This window comes from Sceloporus occidentalis, unplaced genomic scaffold (assembly GCF_023333645.1).
Source record: "Sceloporus occidentalis isolate IW3139 unplaced genomic scaffold, rSceOcc1.0.p SCAF_9, whole genome shotgun sequence".
Classification (NCBI taxonomy): domain Eukaryota; kingdom Metazoa; phylum Chordata; class Lepidosauria; order Squamata; family Phrynosomatidae; genus Sceloporus; species Sceloporus occidentalis.
The window spans coordinates 49,142,073-49,159,641 of NW_028316989.1; the positions used below are offsets into that span (position 1 = coordinate 49,142,073).

The window sequence follows — 17,569 nt, forward strand, 5'->3', positions numbered from 1 at the left end:
CTCTCTCTGGCAGCAGGCGGGGCTCGGGAGGGGAGCTGCCGGAGAGGCTTCGAAGGCAGCCAGAGAGAGAGAGAGCCCAGGCGATGGCCCTCGCCGCCGCCGCCGCCACGCTTCTCCTGCTGGTCAGCGTCGCGCTCCTGGCCCCGGCCAGCCCCAGCCCCAGCCCCGCAGGTGGGTCCCTGGGAAGCAGGCAAGGAGGGAGGGAGGGAGGCCAAAGGGAAGCCCCTCCAGGGTCAGCAGCAGCAGCAGCAGGAGGGCCGCTGGCAATCCCTCCCGGACGGAAGGGAGGACAGGGCCTGCTCCAGGGCAGCTAAAGCAGCGCCAACCCGCTTTAAGTCCGCAGTGCAGATGCAGCCAGGAGAGGCTTCGGTGGGCTCTGGATCCCTGAGCTTTGGCTGCAAGCCCAGCTGGGAGCCTAGGGCTGCTAGCAATGGAGAGCGCGAAAGGGCCCTTACGGAGGAGGCAGGAAGGGGAGGGGGAAAGACCCAGGGCCCCCAAAGGCATGCCTGCCCCGGGAGTCTGGAGGATGCAGGCTTTGGAAGGAAGCCGAGGGGAAGAGAAACCTTGCTCGCCTTGAGCCTCCTTCTGCAGAGGCACCAGGGAAGGAGACACTCTTCCAGGCTGCATCGGGCTCCCTGAGATCCGGGGACTCTAGATGAGACACAAGAGAAGAGGTTGCTATGTTTTGCTTTTGGCCTTTGGGGGCAGATGGAGTGGCCCCTGGAGGGCCCCAGGGCCAGAAGAGCAGCCCCAGTTGCTCTCGCTGGGATACGGAGGTTGCTTTTCCATGTCAAAATGGGCAGAGGACCCCAAAGTGGGGCATTAGGTCAGCCATAAGCAAGCCACAGGAGGCAAGCCTCAGACTTTCCTCCAGAGAGCCAGGTATGCTTGGCAAGGCTACACTCTTGCCCTGAGATTCCTCCCCTTTGCCACAGAAAGTGCATCCGGGGCCTCCAGAAAAGGCAGGAGCTAATAGGTTGTTTTAGTTTGCCTTTGGAGTTTGGGGAGAGGTGGTGTGGCCCCTGAAACCTCTCAGGGCCAGAAGAGCAGCCCCCAGTTGCTCAGTCACGCTGGGATACCAAGGTTGCTCTCCATGCAAAAAAGGCAGGGGACCCCAAAGTGGGGCAAGGCAAAAGATGTGAGGGAATGCCACTTTCTCTCGCCATCTCATTGCCCCGAGTCTTTCTTGCAGGGGAGGATTCCTCCTACGATGTCGTCTTCCCGGTCAAGGTGGACGAGCGCGGACGCTTCCTCTCCTTCAACCTCTCCCACCGGCTGCTCTCCAAACGGGACGTTTCCCCCCGGAGCCGGCCCTTTGCCTTCTACCGGCTCCAGCATGAGGGGCAGCCCCTGCGGTTCAACCTGACCCTCAACAGCCGCCTCCTGGCCCCCGGCTTCCTCAGCGAGAGGCGATACGGAGGCATCGCGCACGCCAGCATCCGGCCGTACAGCCACAACTCCTGCCACATGATCGGGTCGGTGCGGAACCAGGAGCACCAGAGTGGTCTGGCCGCCCTCAGTGCGTGCGATGGCCTGGTAAGGCTCTTGGGGTTCAGTCTCAGGGGCCTCAGACATGGGCAGGACCCACAGCTTAGCCTAGGGCTAACCCCAGCACCAACAAAGCCCTTGGAGGGGACCATTCTCTCCTCCCAGCATGACTGGAAGTGACCTCCCTTCACTGCCTCCCAAGGAATGGCCGATTGGGCATATTTTCAGGGTTTCTCTTGAACCAGTGTGGGGTAGCGGTTTGCGTGTCAGACTGTGACTCTGGAGACCAGGGTTCGATTCCTTACTCGGCCATGCAAACCCACTGGCCGACGTTAGACAAGTCACCCTCTCTCATCCTCAGGGGAAGGCAATGGCAAGCCTCCTCTGAACAAATAGGGTCAAAAGAACACCATTATAATAGGCTCACCTTAGGGTCCCCATAAGATAGAAATGACCTGAAGGCACACAACAACAACAGTCTAGAGCAGTGATTCCCAAACTCTAGCCTTCCAGGTCTTTTGGACCTTGGCTCCCAGAATCCCAGAACATTGGCCAGGATGACTGAGGCTTCTGGGAGCTGAAGTCCAAAAGAGCTGGAGGACCAGAGCTTGGGAATCACTGGTCTAGAGAAAAGGGGACCCAAGCTGCTACCTTTTCCTTTTGTGGCAGTTTGTGTCATTTGGGGGCGTTTCTCAGTCAAAAGAATTGGCCATAACTTGACAATTCTGATCAGGCTCACTTGCGGCCTAAAGAGAAATAAGATGTCTTTTAGCATGGGACGGCGGCAAGAGAGGCCTGAGAGGGGCTGTGTTGCTTGCTTCCTACCTTCCTCCTTCTGTCCCAGGGACTGGCGTGCAAGCGTGGCTGATGTCCAGCCAGCCCCGGTCAGCTAGCCTTTCCTCGCCTCACCCTGCCAGCTGCCCAGTGGCTCCCCTGGTCAAGCAATCAAATGCCGATGGGCTGACTTTCTCTCCACACTCCTCGGTGGTTCTGGTTTTGTGCCACATCTGGAGCAGTGGTGGTGCCAGTGGTTCTGGGCACAGGAAGCGTAATGGGAGCTCTTGCGTTTACTCCAGATTCTCATCTGAAGAAAAGAAACAACATCTGATTTTTAGATACTCCTTGTACTTTGTGTGAAATCTTCTGCAAAACAAGACAAAAAAAACTGCAGGACATAGAACTGTTTTGCAGAATGTACAAAGTCCATTCCCAGAGTTGTGTGTGTGTGTGTGTGTGTGTGTGTGTGGAGGGGGTCATGCTCCTCTGGCCATGCTGGGCACCCTGGCAAGGCATGAAGATAAGTTCATCAGAAAAATGCAGTTGAGTACATAATAAAATATAGTAGATGTAAATCGACTATATCAAACCAAAATCTACCAAGCTGTGATACCTATATTGGCCAAGTGAAATGCACATTATACTTGATGCAAGCTTTCAAAGCTCCACTGAAATCAATTTATGTTTATATTTGCATTTTTAGCTTTTATTTGGTAATGCCCTACATTTTTCTTGCATATCCTATGTTTTGGGGTGCCTTGTCCTCCTTTGCTGGTTAGGCCATCTGGTCCTCCTGGACTCTGGGGGTCGCTGAGGGCCCCATGGGGTCCCTGGACCATTTCCCCATCACCGCATCTTACTAAGCCGGGTTTGATGTCTTCCTCCCCATAATGGCTCCTTCCTCCCTCCAGAAAGGCGTCTTCCGGCTGGCTAATGAAGACTTCTTTATCGAGCCGCTGGCGACAAGCAAACCAAGGGAAAACACAGCCCATCCTCACAAGATATACCGACGCCACGTCCCGGAGTACGAGGCAGAAGAGTTTATTTCGGTAGTGAGCCGGAAAGCGCCTGCCCTGTCCAGGATGTGTGGGGTGCGAGGTAATTGTTCTCCTGGTTTGCAAGCCTTGGCTGGGGAGGCTGAGGAAAAGCAAGCCCACTAGGAAGACCCAAAGGAGACCCTTGGCCAGCAACAGCCACAACTTCTCATCCTGTCCTCAGAGGACGGAGTGAAGAGGACGGGGTTTGGGCTTTTAAAAGTATGAGATTGCACGTGTTTAGAAAAATCAGTGCCTGAATCCTATTGCATTGAATCACTGTGATTTCTTTAGTGTACGCTCACTATTCAAAAATGGATCTTGCATGTTTACTCTAGTTAGGATTATGTGGCAGAATTCAAACCTGGATGTTTACCATAGATACAAAAATGAGAAAGCAGAAACAACCAAAATGTACATTATACATGTCGCAAGCTTTCAAAAGATTCCTAGGATATAATCATGGGCTAGAAATAGGCATTAATACAAGCTGACCACAGACATAAATCCTGATCTTAGTCCCATTGAATAAATGGGATTTATTATTATTATTTATTATTAACCTTTATTTATGAAGCGCTGTAAATTTACACAGCGCTGTACATACAATCTTTTTAGTTTAGTTTAGTTTAGTTTAGTTTAGTTTAGATGTTGGGCCCCTATTCAATATGGGTCTGCTGTAGATGGAAGTAACCCACAGGATTCAAGCCCATGAGGTAGGTCTCCAAAAATACCCGTGTGAAGTTGGTGTCTGCAAAATTCACAGACAAAATACAAATCTGAGAAGATGAGGCAGTCTGCTCATCTGACCAAAGAATGGTGGCTGGGGAATTTCTGTCTTTGCCCCACTGAAAATCTCCGTCTGTGGCGAGAAGCGGCTGACTTTACTGCTTGAGGCAGCTGGGGCTACAAAGCCTTCACCCAGGCAAACCTGGTAATTTTGTAAAAGCAATCTGTGTGTCTGTGTGTGTTTTAAAATGTAAAGAAAGCAGCTGCAGGGAGAAATCTGTGTTGGGCCCACAGCAGAAATGGAGGGAGAACAAGATTAAATTCCAGTAGAAGCAGAAAGAGGATCCATTATGGGTGCAGAAAAAATCCAAAGGAGAAAGAGAGGCAGTTGCACAAGTAGGCGGCTTTCCTAGTCAAAGAGTTTGTTTCTTCCCAAAGAAAACTGCGTGGGGCTTGTTTGCTCCTGCAGCGACCTGCCCCACGTAAATTTCATCAAGAGACACAAAACATTTCCCTCCAGCTCTCTTTTTGCTGTCAACAGGATTAAAGGCCCCCGTCCCACCCTCAGCCCCTGCCCCCTTTGCCACCCCCCACCCCCCACGGTTATTTGGATTTTGTAAAAAGTGCACTTTAATTGCATCCTTTCACCCAATTAATGTCAGATCTGTCTGTCTGCTCTCCAGATTATCCAGTTCCATCATTCTCCAGATATTTTTGCCTTCATTCTTCCAAATCTGTAAACATAAACCCAATGCATTTGAACTTCCGGTAGACCAGCTCCTCCTAAACCCCAGCTGGAGTCATAGAATCATAGAATCATAGAGTTGGAAGAGACCGCAAGGGCCCTGATCCAGTCCAACCCCATTCTGCCATGCAGGAAATCCAAATCAAAGCATCCCTGACAGATGGTCATCCAGCCTCTGTTTAAAGACCTCCAAAGACAGAGACTCCACTACACTCCGAGGAAGGAGTGTGTTCCACTGTCGGACAGCCCTTACTCTCAGGAAGTTCTTCCTAATGTTGAGGTGGAATCAGATGGAGTCTGAGATAGTTGTTCAGATGCAAAGGGCCTTTCCCTCAATCCTTCATCCAAGCACTTATCTTTGACTGATAGAGGACTCACACACCTTCATGCAAGATCCTGTCCATCAGGTGCACAAACAATGAAGGTGAACCATGAGCAAACATACAAGAGAACATACAGCCAGCATGGTCAATGGTCAGAGATTCTGGGAGAAATAGTCAACGGCATCTTGTGACCCTGGTTTGGCAACCATGGCTGAGACCAAGCAGAAAATGGTAGTCCCACATTGTAGTCCCACACTGTGGAGTTCCATAGTGTTGAATAACAGCTGGTGAGGAGACTCCAGGATAGGTAGCTGGTGGTGATGGTGTCCTGCTCAGGTGCTGAGGAGTAGAAGTAATGGATCTCAGCCTTGAGGTAAAGAAGTCATGTGTAAGGGGACTCAGGTGCCTCTGAAAGGCACACAGACGCTTCACAAGTGGCCCTCACCAGCCCTGTCTCCTAGCCAGGTCCCAGCTTTCAGGCTTTAGAAGATTTCTCCTTCTCCTCTTCCTCCTTCCTCTTTATCTCCTTCTGCTTCCTCGCTTTATTTATGTCCCACTTTCCCCCCACAATCAGGACTCCAGACAGTTTACAAATTAAACAAGGCATAATGTAGATTAAAAGCCAAGCCAAAGGATGATCATGAAAAGATTGTCCTTGTTCTCAAACCCCAAGAAAGTCTTGAGGACACTGAGAAGCGGAGAGAAAAGTGGGAGGAGAAGCAGCGGAGGAAACGCCGGATCAAGCAGCGCTCGGTGAGCAAGGAGAAGTGGGTGGAGACGCTGGTGGTGGCTGACACCAAGATGGTGGAGTACCACGGCAGCGACCACGTGGAGAAATACGTCCTGACCGTCATGAACATGGTGAGCTGTCATGGCTGTCATGAGCATGGGCGTCTGAGTGTGTGTTTGTGTGGATGGGGGCTGGTCCCAGGTTGTCCCAAAGAGTGCAGGATGTCTATGCGGCTGCCTGGCACCAGGCAGATGGTTTCTAGAATCCTTATCTCCATCATGGCCAGCAGTCATCTCCTGGCATGAGAGCCTGATCCATAGTGTATGCTTTAGACTAGCAGCCCAGGGATACAGAGGCAGTCAGACCTTCTTGATAGCAATTTGCTCCTATGGTTCTCTTATCTATTAGGATGGGAGAGGGTCCCGCCTGGGCAGTTCAGTTTCCTTCATTTGCTTTGACCAATATGACCCAGGGAGCTATTTCCCAGTGGCCTTGCCCAAGATACCCGATATCCAGATCTGGAGAGTTGGCCCCAGGATAGTTTGGGCAAAATCTATGGTTTTGAGGTCCAATTCTACCACTTGCTATGAGGGGATGCTGAACCCATCAAACAACGGGCTGTGGCTCTTTTGTCTGCTGAAGACCACTTGCTGTTTACCATCCGTAAAGCTCACCAATGATATGTGTCCTTTTTCAATATCAAACAAATGCTTGGGGAGGCTGGGTATTCCAGTCCATGGGGTGGGGGAGGAAATACCTTTTTGGACTACCAGTCCCAGAAGGCTGGGGGATTCTTGGAGTTGTAGTCTGGCAGAAGTAACACTCCCAAGCCTTTTGTGTCCTGGAGAGTAGACTTCCATTTCTCCCTTCATGCGTCTCTTCTGCTGGCTTTCTTTATTCCACAATTCAGGTGGCTGGTTTGTTCCATGACGCCAGTATCGGGAACCCGATCCACATCTCTATTGTGCGTCTTATCTTTCTGGAAGAGGAGGAGGTAAAAAGAGGGGCAGGGGCAGGGAGGGAGAAGTGCCCTACATATCTGGAATTGGTGCCAGAGCAGCTCTGGATGGGACACACAAATATAGCAAGGTCTTTGTACAGCAAGTCTGTGGTGTTTGCTGCGTTGCCTCCAGCCACTCATTCTCTGGAGAGAATCCCACAGACCACAGTTATATTTTCTTCCTGTAGTGGTTGGTTTGGTTTCCCCTTTGGTTTTACACTGTTTCCGAAAGGCAAGGGCCATTGCTGGAAATGTTGCTTCTGTGAGTGGTGATTTACTTGGGGTGAAGAATCAGGCTGCCCGGCTATGCATTTGGGGTTGCTGTTGTTGTTTTGCCATCACATCAAACTGTCGGTTCATGTTCTCAGCATCCTGGAATGGCACACCCAACCACTTGCTAATATCTCCATCTCTGTAGGAGGATCTTAAAATTACCCATCACGCAGACAACACCTTGAGAAGTTTTTGCAAGTGGCAGAAGGCCATGAACATCAAAGGAGATGCTCACCCGCTGCACCACGATGTGGCCATCCTCCTCACAAGGTATGGCTGCTCTCCCTTGGCACTTCTGCCACCAATAATGGGTCTCCTAAGCCTTTTGACCAGTGAGAGACTCCTCTGCCCTTGTCCTGGAATGGCATTTGATTTGGAGAACATGTGCCAGATTTGAACCCTGCTCTCTTTGAACCCTTTGCTGCCCACAGTCATGTTTTGTTGCAGAATCCACACACAGTATTAAAACCAGAAGTCAAGTGTTGACTTGAGGTGGGTATTTGGGGAACATTTTTGTCCCAGCCAATGTAATGTTTTGGAACCCCAAAAGTCCCATTTGGGGGTAAACCATGAAGCTGAGAAGCAGGAGCCAAGCATTGGTCAAACTGGGGTTTTGGTAGCCATGTCCCATCTGTGGGAGCAGAGAGCTCACTGAACTTCTCAGTAGGTTTAGGAAATACAAGAAGTGCAACGTTAACCCTTTGGCTAATCTCAGCCGATACTCAATATATTGCGATTCCCATCGGATCAGAAAATGCCCCAGAATTCATTCGAAGCAAGATTTGTTTATAGGGGGAAAAACCAATCCCAAACTGAACAAGGGTTGAAGGAGTTGAGTGTTCACGGTTCATTCCAAGAACCCTCTGGGACGGATCTGTCGGGGCTCTTGTCCGCTCTGCCTCCCAAGGCTGATTTTCAGGGTTAAGAGACCTTCTTGGTCCAGTTGACTGTTGCAGCAATGTCCTCGTCCTTTCCATAACTCTTTGGCTGCCGTTTTCCCATGTTTCAAAAGCTGGCTTGGAACACACCCGGCATTGGTAACTGTCTCCTTCTTCTGTGTTTCTTTTCTCCCTGTCTGAAAAAGGAAGGACCTCTGCACAGCCATGAACCACCCCTGCGAGACACTGGGCCTGTCTCACGTCTCAGGCATGTGCCAGCCACACCGGAGTTGCAACATCAACGAGGACACAGGCCTCCCTTTGGCCTTCACTGTGGCCCATGAGCTGGGACACAGGTAAGAGGGGAGCTGGGCACCTCTGTCTTGATTCTATTATCCTGGGGAAGACCCAAGGATATGTGCAAGCCTTTCACACATCTTTTTCCTTCAAGGATGTGTTTTGCAGGGCTGGGGGTTGATAGAGGAGAGCATCCCATGCAATGAGGTGTTGTTGCTCAACTGCAGCTCCCAGCATTCCTCACGCTCGGCTCTCCAAGCTGGGGCTGCTGTGCTTGCAGTCCCACAACGTGTTAGTGGGGTGCACAATTGCTACCCCTGGCTAACATGGAAGGGCCACAGAAGCAATAAAACCACCTGAAAAACCTGCCCCCAGATTCTGTACATTTGTCATTCTTTCAAAGGGGTCACTGCTAATAATTATGACCCTGTCTTTGAAATTTCAAAAAACTTCTGGCATGGGAAGAAGCTTCTAAAAATATAGCTGTCATGTTGCAAGGAAACGCTGGGTTTTGCCCTATAGTCTCAATCCAGATTAGTGCTCCAGAGACTGCTCTTTGCCAATGTAACAATGCTGCATGCAGCTCCCAGCACCTGGGTCTTGGCCGTGGGGTCCTTTGGCCATCCATCCTTTGGGGTCCAGAACAAGAAGCCCCAGGAGAATTGTGAGAGTGGAGGCCCTGTCCCAGGTCCTTGGGGTACCTGTATGTGAAGCCCTTTTGGGGCACATCCGGGTGCCCTTTGGGGGCATATCCAGGTATGTGAAGCCCTTTGGGGGACATCTCCAGATGCGTGGCTCACCTCCCCCTTTGGGGGGCTGTGCTCTTACAGTTTTGGGATTCAGCATGACGGAAGCGGCAATGACTGTGAGCCAGTTGGGAAAAGACCTTTCATCATGTCTCCACAGCTCCTGTATGACACTTCGCCACTCACCTGGTCCCACTGCAGCAGGGAGTACATCACCCGCTTCCTAGAGTAAGTACCCCAGGCTCACTTTCTCTATGGGGCGCGGGGGCAACGCCTCACCTTTGGGGGGTGGTGGGTGGGTTGGTGGCTCTTTGGTTGGGGACAGTGGAGGGGACCCTTGCCTTTTACAGCAGCTCTGACCCCTTTGGGGTGATTTTTCAGTTAAAAAATAGTTAAAGCTATATGAGGTGTCTGGTGTTGTGTGTGTATTCTATGCCTTCAAGTTGGTTCCAACATATGGCAACCCTGAGGTGAACCTATCCTGGGTTTTCTTGGCAAGATTTGTTCAGTGGAGGTTTGCCATTACCTTCGCCTGAGGCTGAGAGAGTGTGTCTAGCCCAAGGTCATGGCCGAGCAGGGAATCGAACCCTGGTTTCTAAAGTCACAGTGCAACTCTCAAACCACTATGCTTTGTCTGGAAGTAGAGGTTGTTACATACAATTTCATTTTGCCACCTCCAGCTCTCATACTCTGCTTTGCATTATGATGTTCCAGCTCACTCCAGTGTTGTCTGTTTCTGTCATTCCTCCTGGTTGCCTTTGGACATGGGGAGGCGGAGATTTTACAGTTTTGCAGCCTATTAGACTATGTAAAAGCATTCTCGAGCATTTTTGCACCCCGAAATAGATTGTTTTCTACAGAAAAGGGCAGGGGTTGGTGGGGGGGAGTCTGGGAGAGGTTGGTGGGGGCCACATGGTCTCAGGAAAGGGGTCCAGTTCGACAAACAGCCCCCCTCCCCGCCAGCACTTGGCCCGGTGGGGGGCTTGCCAGGAGAAAGCAATGGCTTGGCTGGGGAGGTCAAGCCAAATTCCTTCCGGCCTCTGTTTATTTTTAGCCCCTCGTGGCTGACTTGCGGCTGACTCCTCTGGCCTCCTGCTTGGCACTTGAGGAAAATACCAGTGTTGCTTCTGCCGCCACCAGGAGGTTTGCATCTGTGTAACTCTCCCCCCACAACACACACAGAGACACAGACACACTGGCTTGTCTGTCCCCCCCCCCCCCTCCTTGCTGGCTCTCTTTGGGAGACCAGAAATGCATAAAAGAGTGTTTGCAGAGAGCAGCTGGATTGCAGCTGCCGGCTTAGAGGGGGCATTGCAAGGGAGTAGGGAATTTGGATCTTGGCACAGAACTCACTGCCGGGGAGATTTGAACGGCATGGGCCATGTTGTTGTTGATGTTGCTGTTGTGTGCCTGAAAGTCATTTTGGACTTATGACGAACCTATCACAGTTGGGGTTGTTGGTCTTTTTGTGCAAGATTTGTCCAGAGGGGGTGTGCCATTGCCTTCCCATGAGGCTGAGATACTGTGGCTTGCCCAAGGTTAGTTTCCATGGCTGAGTGGGGATTTGAACCCTGGTCTCCAGAGTCATAGCTCAATATTCAACCCACTACATGTTGGCTCATAGTGGGCCAGGTGCTCTACAGCAAACCCTCTGTACACACATGCTGTGTGTACAGGATCAGTTCTGCCACAATGTAGCTTCCTGTCTCTTTGCTGCACAGGTCCCCCAAATCTGCCCCAGTCCATGACCCCCATTTCTGACTGGCATCCTTAAGGAAACATACGAGGCTGCATGCTGCGTTATGCCAGCGGATCGGATTTTTGCACTGTTGCACAAAAGCGTTCATGTTTTGAGTGCAGAGGTAGAGTTCTGCATGTAGTGTTATTGCACACTGGTGTGCATTGGTGAACATTGCACACTGATGTGAATTGGTGAACATTTCACACTGCTGTGCAGCACACATGCACATCTCAGGAGAGCCTTCTGCTGACCCCCAAAGAGCTGCCAGGGGAGACAGTACTGGGCTGCTAAGGCTAATAGTGGGACCTTGCAGTGTGGCATCCTCCTCCTACTCGCGGCCTTGCTCTTCTTTGGAAGTCCACTGTGTCATCACGCGCTTTGGGCAACATGGTGAACGGGAGCAGCTTCCTCTCAACAGCTGGACTTTCCGGAGGAAGAGGCACAGACAAGGACAGCTGTGCTCTTTCATTCAAGAGGGATGCTGACAAACACCCGGAATAAACACCGCCAAGGCTGGTCTTAGTCACAGTTTGTGTACTGGAGACGTATGGACCAGACGTCTCCCTCGCTCTGTCATCATCCTAAAGGAAAAAGGCCCCCAAACTCCTGTCTCCATTTTAGAAGGGGGAGGGGGGTCCATAGTGTTTGCTCTTTTCTTCTCTCCTTGCCAGCACCATCATCTATCAGAGCACAGAGGGCCAAAGGCTGGCCCCAGGGATTCATATAGCCCCTAAGACTGTTTTCTTGGGACACCCTTTTTCTGGCCAAACAAAGAGAGTCAGTTGCCTGTCCTGGAAACTTTGGAAGAAACCATTCACTGCTAAAATGAACTGCTGCCTCTCCCTACACTCCTTAACATCAAAGAATTCCTGTTTTCCAAAAGTGGATTTCCTCTTGGCTACTTCTGTTGTTGTTGTCTGTGACATTTCTGCATGGTCCCCAGAGGGCAGAAACCTGGGGCCCGGACCTCTTTCAGTTGCCCACTCCTGTCCACGGTGGGAACCAAGGATGGTCTCCTCAAAAAGAGCAATGTGTAATTTTAGCAGTTTTCTCCTTGAAAGAAAGTCTTAAAAAACTGGCCAACCTCTGAAGGCTATTCACACTTCAGAGCATACTCTGCACAAAATTCACATGTGGTTGTCTTGCACAGAAGTGTTATTTTCTGTGCAGAAAATGCTACCTCCTGCACAAAACCACCATGCAAAGGTTCCCATCAGTCCAGGATTTTTCTTGTCAGGGTTTCTTGACAGTCCAGTAACATGCTTTTGACCATATTTTCGAATTTTGCTACTATTTCTGAATAGTCTTGCCATGCCTAGCATCATTTTGGGTGCGGGTCTCTTTGCAGCCGGGGCTGGGGGCTTTGCCTGGATGACCCACCCACGAAAGATGTGATCGACTTCCCCTCTGTTCCTCCCGGAGTCCTTTACGATGTCAGCCACCAATGCCGGCTCCAGTACGGACCTTACTCCACCTACTGCGACGATATGGACGTAAGGAGGGTCTCGGTGGGGGTCTCCTTCTTGGCTCCATGCAGGTTTTGCCCCCAGCAGCAGCTGGGGAGCTCTTCTCTGTCTGAACCATTCTCCCACCCCAACCGCCTTGAGAGTGATATTGGTGTGGAAAAGAGGCCATTGCCGCCTTGAATCCCATCTTGGTAGAGAGGTAGGATATAAATCTCATAAATAGCTTCTCCTTGCTTCTTAGCAAATCCAAAAGTTTCAAATTTGGAGACAATAGACAATGGCAACCCTCTTTTACTCACACTGGACACCTGAGTGGGTCTGGCCAAGGTTGGCGTCTGAAAACGTCCCATTCATCCATCTCCCTGCTTCTCCCCACAGAGTGTCTGCAACACCCTCTGGTGCTCCGTGGGGAACACCTGTCACTCCAAGCTGGACGCGGCTGTTGACGGCACCAAATGCGACGAGAACAAGGTAACTGCGGCTGGGGAAAATTCTGGGCAAAGCTGGAGTGCTTCTTTGCACCATCTACACAAAAACGTGCACCCTTCTTCTGGAATGGATACACCATAAATCAAGAGTAGGAACAGGTTGTAGAACTAGAGAACCTTCGAGCTGGAAGAGATCCCCAGGTTGGACTCAGTGGCCTTTTTGGTCCCAAATTTAGTCTACAGAAAGAAAATGGCGCTGTTTGCATCTCTTTATTTGCTCCTCCCCCCCCTTTGTTTTTCAATCGCTTTCACCACAATCCAAATGTCAGGATTGTATGTTGCGGAGACGCGTCCACGCACAGGCTGTTCAAATGGAGAGATAGACCCACCCAGTCACAACAAAGTGCCCCCCTGTTCCTTGCTCCGCAGTGGTGCTTCGGTGGCAGTTGCGTCCATGTGGGCTACCGCCCAGAGTCCACCAATGGCGGCTGGGCAGCCTGGGGCCCCTGGGAGGGCTGCTCTCGGACCTGCGGAGCCGGAGTGCAGAGCGCAGAGCGGCAGTGCAACAGCCCCACGTAAGTGGCTGGCCATTATGCTGGCAGGGGCTTCTAGGGTGGGTTTAGGCCTGGTTTTTTCTAGGACCCATTCATTTGTCTTTTTAGCTTTCCATGATACCTGTAGAACTCTACCACTTCCATTTTCTCCTCACTTGGCCAGTTCTTTCTCCAAGTTGCACCCAGCAGTTCCCCTCAGCCTTCCAAGTGTCTCCTTACATCTCTGCACGCTGCAGTGGGTGAACTGTGCAGCATGACTTTAGACCCTTCTCTCTTTCCTATCTCTCTCTCAAAAGAAGAAGAAGAAGAAACTGAAGATTTTAATGCGTCTCAGGGTTTGAGTTGTTGGCTTTTTTCCTTCCTCATCTCAAAGGCCGAAGTACGGCGGGAGATATTGCCTGGGAGAACGGAAACGCTTTCGGGTTTGCAGCACCCAGTCATGCCCCTCAGACAAGCCATCTTTCCGGCACATTCAGTGCAGCCGATTTGATGCCTGGCCCTACAAGGGGAAGTTCTACAAATGGACTCCAGTTCCTAATAACAGTAAGTTTCTCTGCCTATCCAAAGAAGCAAATATTGGAAAGGCTTTGTGGAGTGTTTAAGATTGTTCCTTTAGGGATTTACCAGGCGTCGTATCTAATGCTCACCAGTGTTGGCTTCATTCTAGACCAGGGCCACACGCAGCCTCTGAAACCCACTTTTGTAACCCTGAAGCCCATCAGTCCCCAAAGCTCCAAAATGTTTTAACTGCCATGATTTTCAGGCAAAGTCTGCCCCCAAATCCCACTCCACTGCCACAAGCACCCAGAAACCTTTAATATCCCAGATTACCCACAAATACCTCGATTGCCCACTGTATTCTCTCTCAAAAGAGTGTCAGGAGGTGTCACAACATCACTTTCCGTTACCGTTTTGAGAGGGACTGTCAAGGAAAGCTTTAGTATTGGAGCTTTCAGAGAAGAGATGTGGTCCATAAGGGGCACATTGACCCCAGCCCCTATGTAGTTGCCCAAACTCATCTAGGCTATGCATTTTCATGGGCCCTTAAGCCAACATGGGAGAGATCTGGCTGCAAAGAGCCTCCCTCTCCACACAATCCTTTCACCTCCTTCCACAATGGCTTGGCTCTGCGGGCCTTGGTTGAAAGGCACCTCTTGCTATGAAAAAAGGAACCAAATGCCACTGAAGCTGGCAGGCTTCCTGATGACATTCTCTGACCTCGGCAGGTAGCCCCTGTGAATTGCACTGCCGTCCGGAGAATGAGTACTTTGCTGAGAAGCTCCGGGACGCTGTGTTTGATGGAACCCCCTGTTATGAAGGGAAGTCTGGCCATGATATGTGCATCAATGGGATCTGCAAAGTAAGTGGAGGCCTTTGGTCTCTTCTGCATGTATAAATGTAGGACTGGTCTCAGAGCTCCTGTAACGTAGCAAAAGCCTGTGTGGAAAACCTACATCGTGAAAACTGGTGGAAGTTAGGGGTAGGATATGGACCTCTGATGAGCCACCCATCCTATGCTGGCATGCTCCTGACCATGAACAGGCTGAAGGGGTGGTGGGGATGTAACCCCTGCTGTCATGGCTTGCCATGCTCCTCATGAGTTCCCAGAACTTTGCAGATTGGTCTGAAGAGGACCCTGGAAATGTGTCTGGCCAAATACAGTTATAAGACTTCTGTGGTTGTCTGGGAAGCTGCTGCAGGTGAGGGGATTATGTGTGCACCCCACATCTCTGCACTCGGTTTCACCCTACATTTGGGTTGTTGTCATAACGAAATGCTTCCCATCTGACCAACGGAAGTTCCTCAGTAGGAGAATGACAGATGCAGTGCTGGTGAAGCCTTCTGCTTTGGTCCTGGAGAAAAAGAAGGGGATGCAAGAACGGTGGACACTCTTGCTTCAACCCTTTGGTTTTATCATGCCGGCAAGGTTGGACAACAGTGGCCTTCCTCTGGTGATGCTACCCTCCACATCCCCAGAAAGCAAACCTGCTTCCCTTTCCCCGTTTTTTCCCCAGAATGTTGGCTGTGACTATGAAATAGACTCCTATGCGGTGGAAGATCGGTGCGGCGTTTGCCGAGGGGACGGGTCCAGCTGCCAGACCGTGAAGAAGACCTTTGAGGAGCGTGAGGGGCTGGGTGAGGCCTCTCTGCTGCTTTGCCTTCCCGAGGGATTGGGGGCCCTGTTGTGTTCAGGCTGCCTTCTCCTCTCTGGCTTTCAGTGATTCTTGATAGCTTCGTTTTGGAGGATGTTAGCTGCACAACGTCAGGAATAAAAGTACACACTTGTAGAGACTAGAGCAGAGCTTAGAAAAGTTCCTTTTTTGGATGACAGTTCCCAGAATCCTCCAGTCAGCATGCTGTCATACAAAAAAAAAGAATCTTTCCCAAGCTCTCTCCTAGAAATCAGGGGGAAATGGTAAATTATGGAGTATGGTGGGAAGAGGTATTTTATACATAATACTTCTGGTAAGAGGGCAGACCTCAGATACATTCCTCTTTCCTCTGGCTACTCACTGTCTCACCACTGATCTTTTGCTCATTTCATGTGCTCTGTGAGTTTACATTTTGTTAGAGGAATTGCTGCCCTGTTCATATGCCTGATACAAAAGCACAGTCCCTCCTGCTTGCCAGTTCACTCACAAAAAATGATAATTTGGGAAAGTCGGAAGTTATCTTGGTGGCTATTGCCTCCATCATGCACAGAGGCATTCTGGGAAATGGCAGCCATTCATCATGCACAGGGTCATTCTGGGAAAGGGTCACAAGGCCCTTTCTACACTGACATTCAGGGACAGGGCTCTTGCAGCATTTTGGGGAAAGGCTTTCTTCGCATGGAGGTAACCAGCCCTTTCAATCCTCTGGACAGGATACGTTGATGTTGGATTGATCCCGGCGGGAGCAAGAGAGATCCAGATCGAGGAGGTGGCCGAAGCAGAGAATTTTCTGGCCTTGAGGAGCGAGGATCCAGAGAAGTACTTCCTGAACGGCGGTTGGACCATCCAGTGGAATGGCGAATACAAGGTAGCTGGGACAACCTTCACCTATGAGAGGACAGGAAACTGGGAGAACCTCACCTCTCCAGGACCCACGGAGGAACCGGTGTGGATTCAGGTACTTCCAGGAGCACTGGCCTTATCTGGATGGGTCCAGGGATATCCTTTCTTCCCCTGACACCCTTTGGATGCTGCCCCATGCTGTCAAATACCAAAAAAAAAGGGAAGCAAATGGGGCTGGAAGCCCACTTCTGGTTTTGGAAAAAATTGGCATTTTAATATGAATATTACTATTAAACTGTACTTGCTTGTTTTACCGTAAAGAGACATAAAAGAGCCCAGTAGCACCTTTGAGACTGACTGGGAAGGAGAAATTCCCAGCCTAGAGTGATTTGTCGTTAAACTCTGCATTTACCATCACCTACTTGCCTAAGTTGTCCTGTGAAGGCAGTTGTACATTTTGGTTTGATCAATAACGGACTTATTCAGCTGAAGGGTGGTGGAAGTAGAACTGCACAGGTGATGACGCTGCTCATGTGGATGTACATTATTCACGCAGGCACATGAGCATTTGGTTGTGCATTCATTTGGTTCAGTTGCACAGCAACTTCATTCAGCACAAGTGTTGCAAAACACAATTAATGCAGAGCTCCTCATGCAGGAATTCGTGCTGCGTGACACGGATGTAGGATCGTAGGATCTGCTGTCCACTTCCATTTTTACTCTTACTTTACTTTTGGCATTCTGTGCAGTCCCTGGAGGGTCCTAGGGGGCTGAAAATTGGCCCCAGATGCTCTCTAGTCTTGGCTGTTTCAAGACAGTAGTAACTGGCCATCATCCTGGGATGGGAAGACTTTGTGCAGGAGCTCTTTCTGGCCCAAAGTTGCCGTCCAGTCTCATGGCCTAGGGGACTCTGGACAGAAAGACGAGGTCTGGATTTTGGGAGGGAAAAGAAAGCAGCTCATCATACAGTCTGAGCAAATGTTGTAGGCCTGTCAGCTGTGAGACTTTCCGGCTCTTGAGCTTTGCTTTTGGAGTTGGCCAGAGTTTCCTGGAAAGCACTTAGGAGTTAATGAATTTCTTCAGGGTTTATTTATTCTTGCAGGGAGGTGTTTACTTTAACAATCTTTCCCCTTCCAAGCCAAGGAATTCTTTTCCTTTTTCCGACCCCCTGCCCTTCTTTGGGGGCGGTGGGAAGGCCCATCCTCCAGCTGCCTCTGAGTTCAAAAGCAAGGGAATGAGGCCGCTCCAAAGACCCCCCAGGACGGCTGAGCCCTCTTCCTCTTCCCACACTGCTGCCCAGGAACCTTGTCTTCTGTTGGGGATATAATCTGAGGCCCACTGAGAGAAAGGTTGCCCAGTCAGAA

At 50.5% G+C, this 17,569-nt stretch overlaps 1 protein-coding gene across 1 annotated transcript in view; it reads left to right on the plus strand.

The window, feature by feature from the left end:
- The first annotated feature begins 83 nt into the window (after nt 1-83).
- ADAMTS7 (ADAM metallopeptidase with thrombospondin type 1 motif 7) overlaps nt 84-17,569 on the plus strand; it is a 35,917-nt gene continuing 18,431 nt past the window's right edge. Inside the window, exons 1-15 of the mRNA XM_089538323.1 lie at nt 84-171; nt 1,193-1,536; nt 3,177-3,363; nt 5,770-5,957; nt 6,737-6,820; nt 7,245-7,369; nt 8,184-8,333; nt 9,105-9,248; nt 12,110-12,254; nt 12,606-12,698; nt 13,085-13,230; nt 13,583-13,752; nt 14,436-14,569; nt 15,225-15,345; nt 16,076-16,320. Of these exons, the coding sequence (XP_089394449.1) occupies nt 84-171; nt 1,193-1,536; nt 3,177-3,363; nt 5,770-5,957; nt 6,737-6,820; nt 7,245-7,369; nt 8,184-8,333; nt 9,105-9,248; nt 12,110-12,254; nt 12,606-12,698; nt 13,085-13,230; nt 13,583-13,752; nt 14,436-14,569; nt 15,225-15,345; nt 16,076-16,320 (2,364 nt within the window). The remainder of the gene's footprint in view (nt 172-1,192; nt 1,537-3,176; nt 3,364-5,769; nt 5,958-6,736; nt 6,821-7,244; nt 7,370-8,183; nt 8,334-9,104; nt 9,249-12,109; nt 12,255-12,605; nt 12,699-13,084; nt 13,231-13,582; nt 13,753-14,435; nt 14,570-15,224; nt 15,346-16,075; nt 16,321-17,569) is intronic.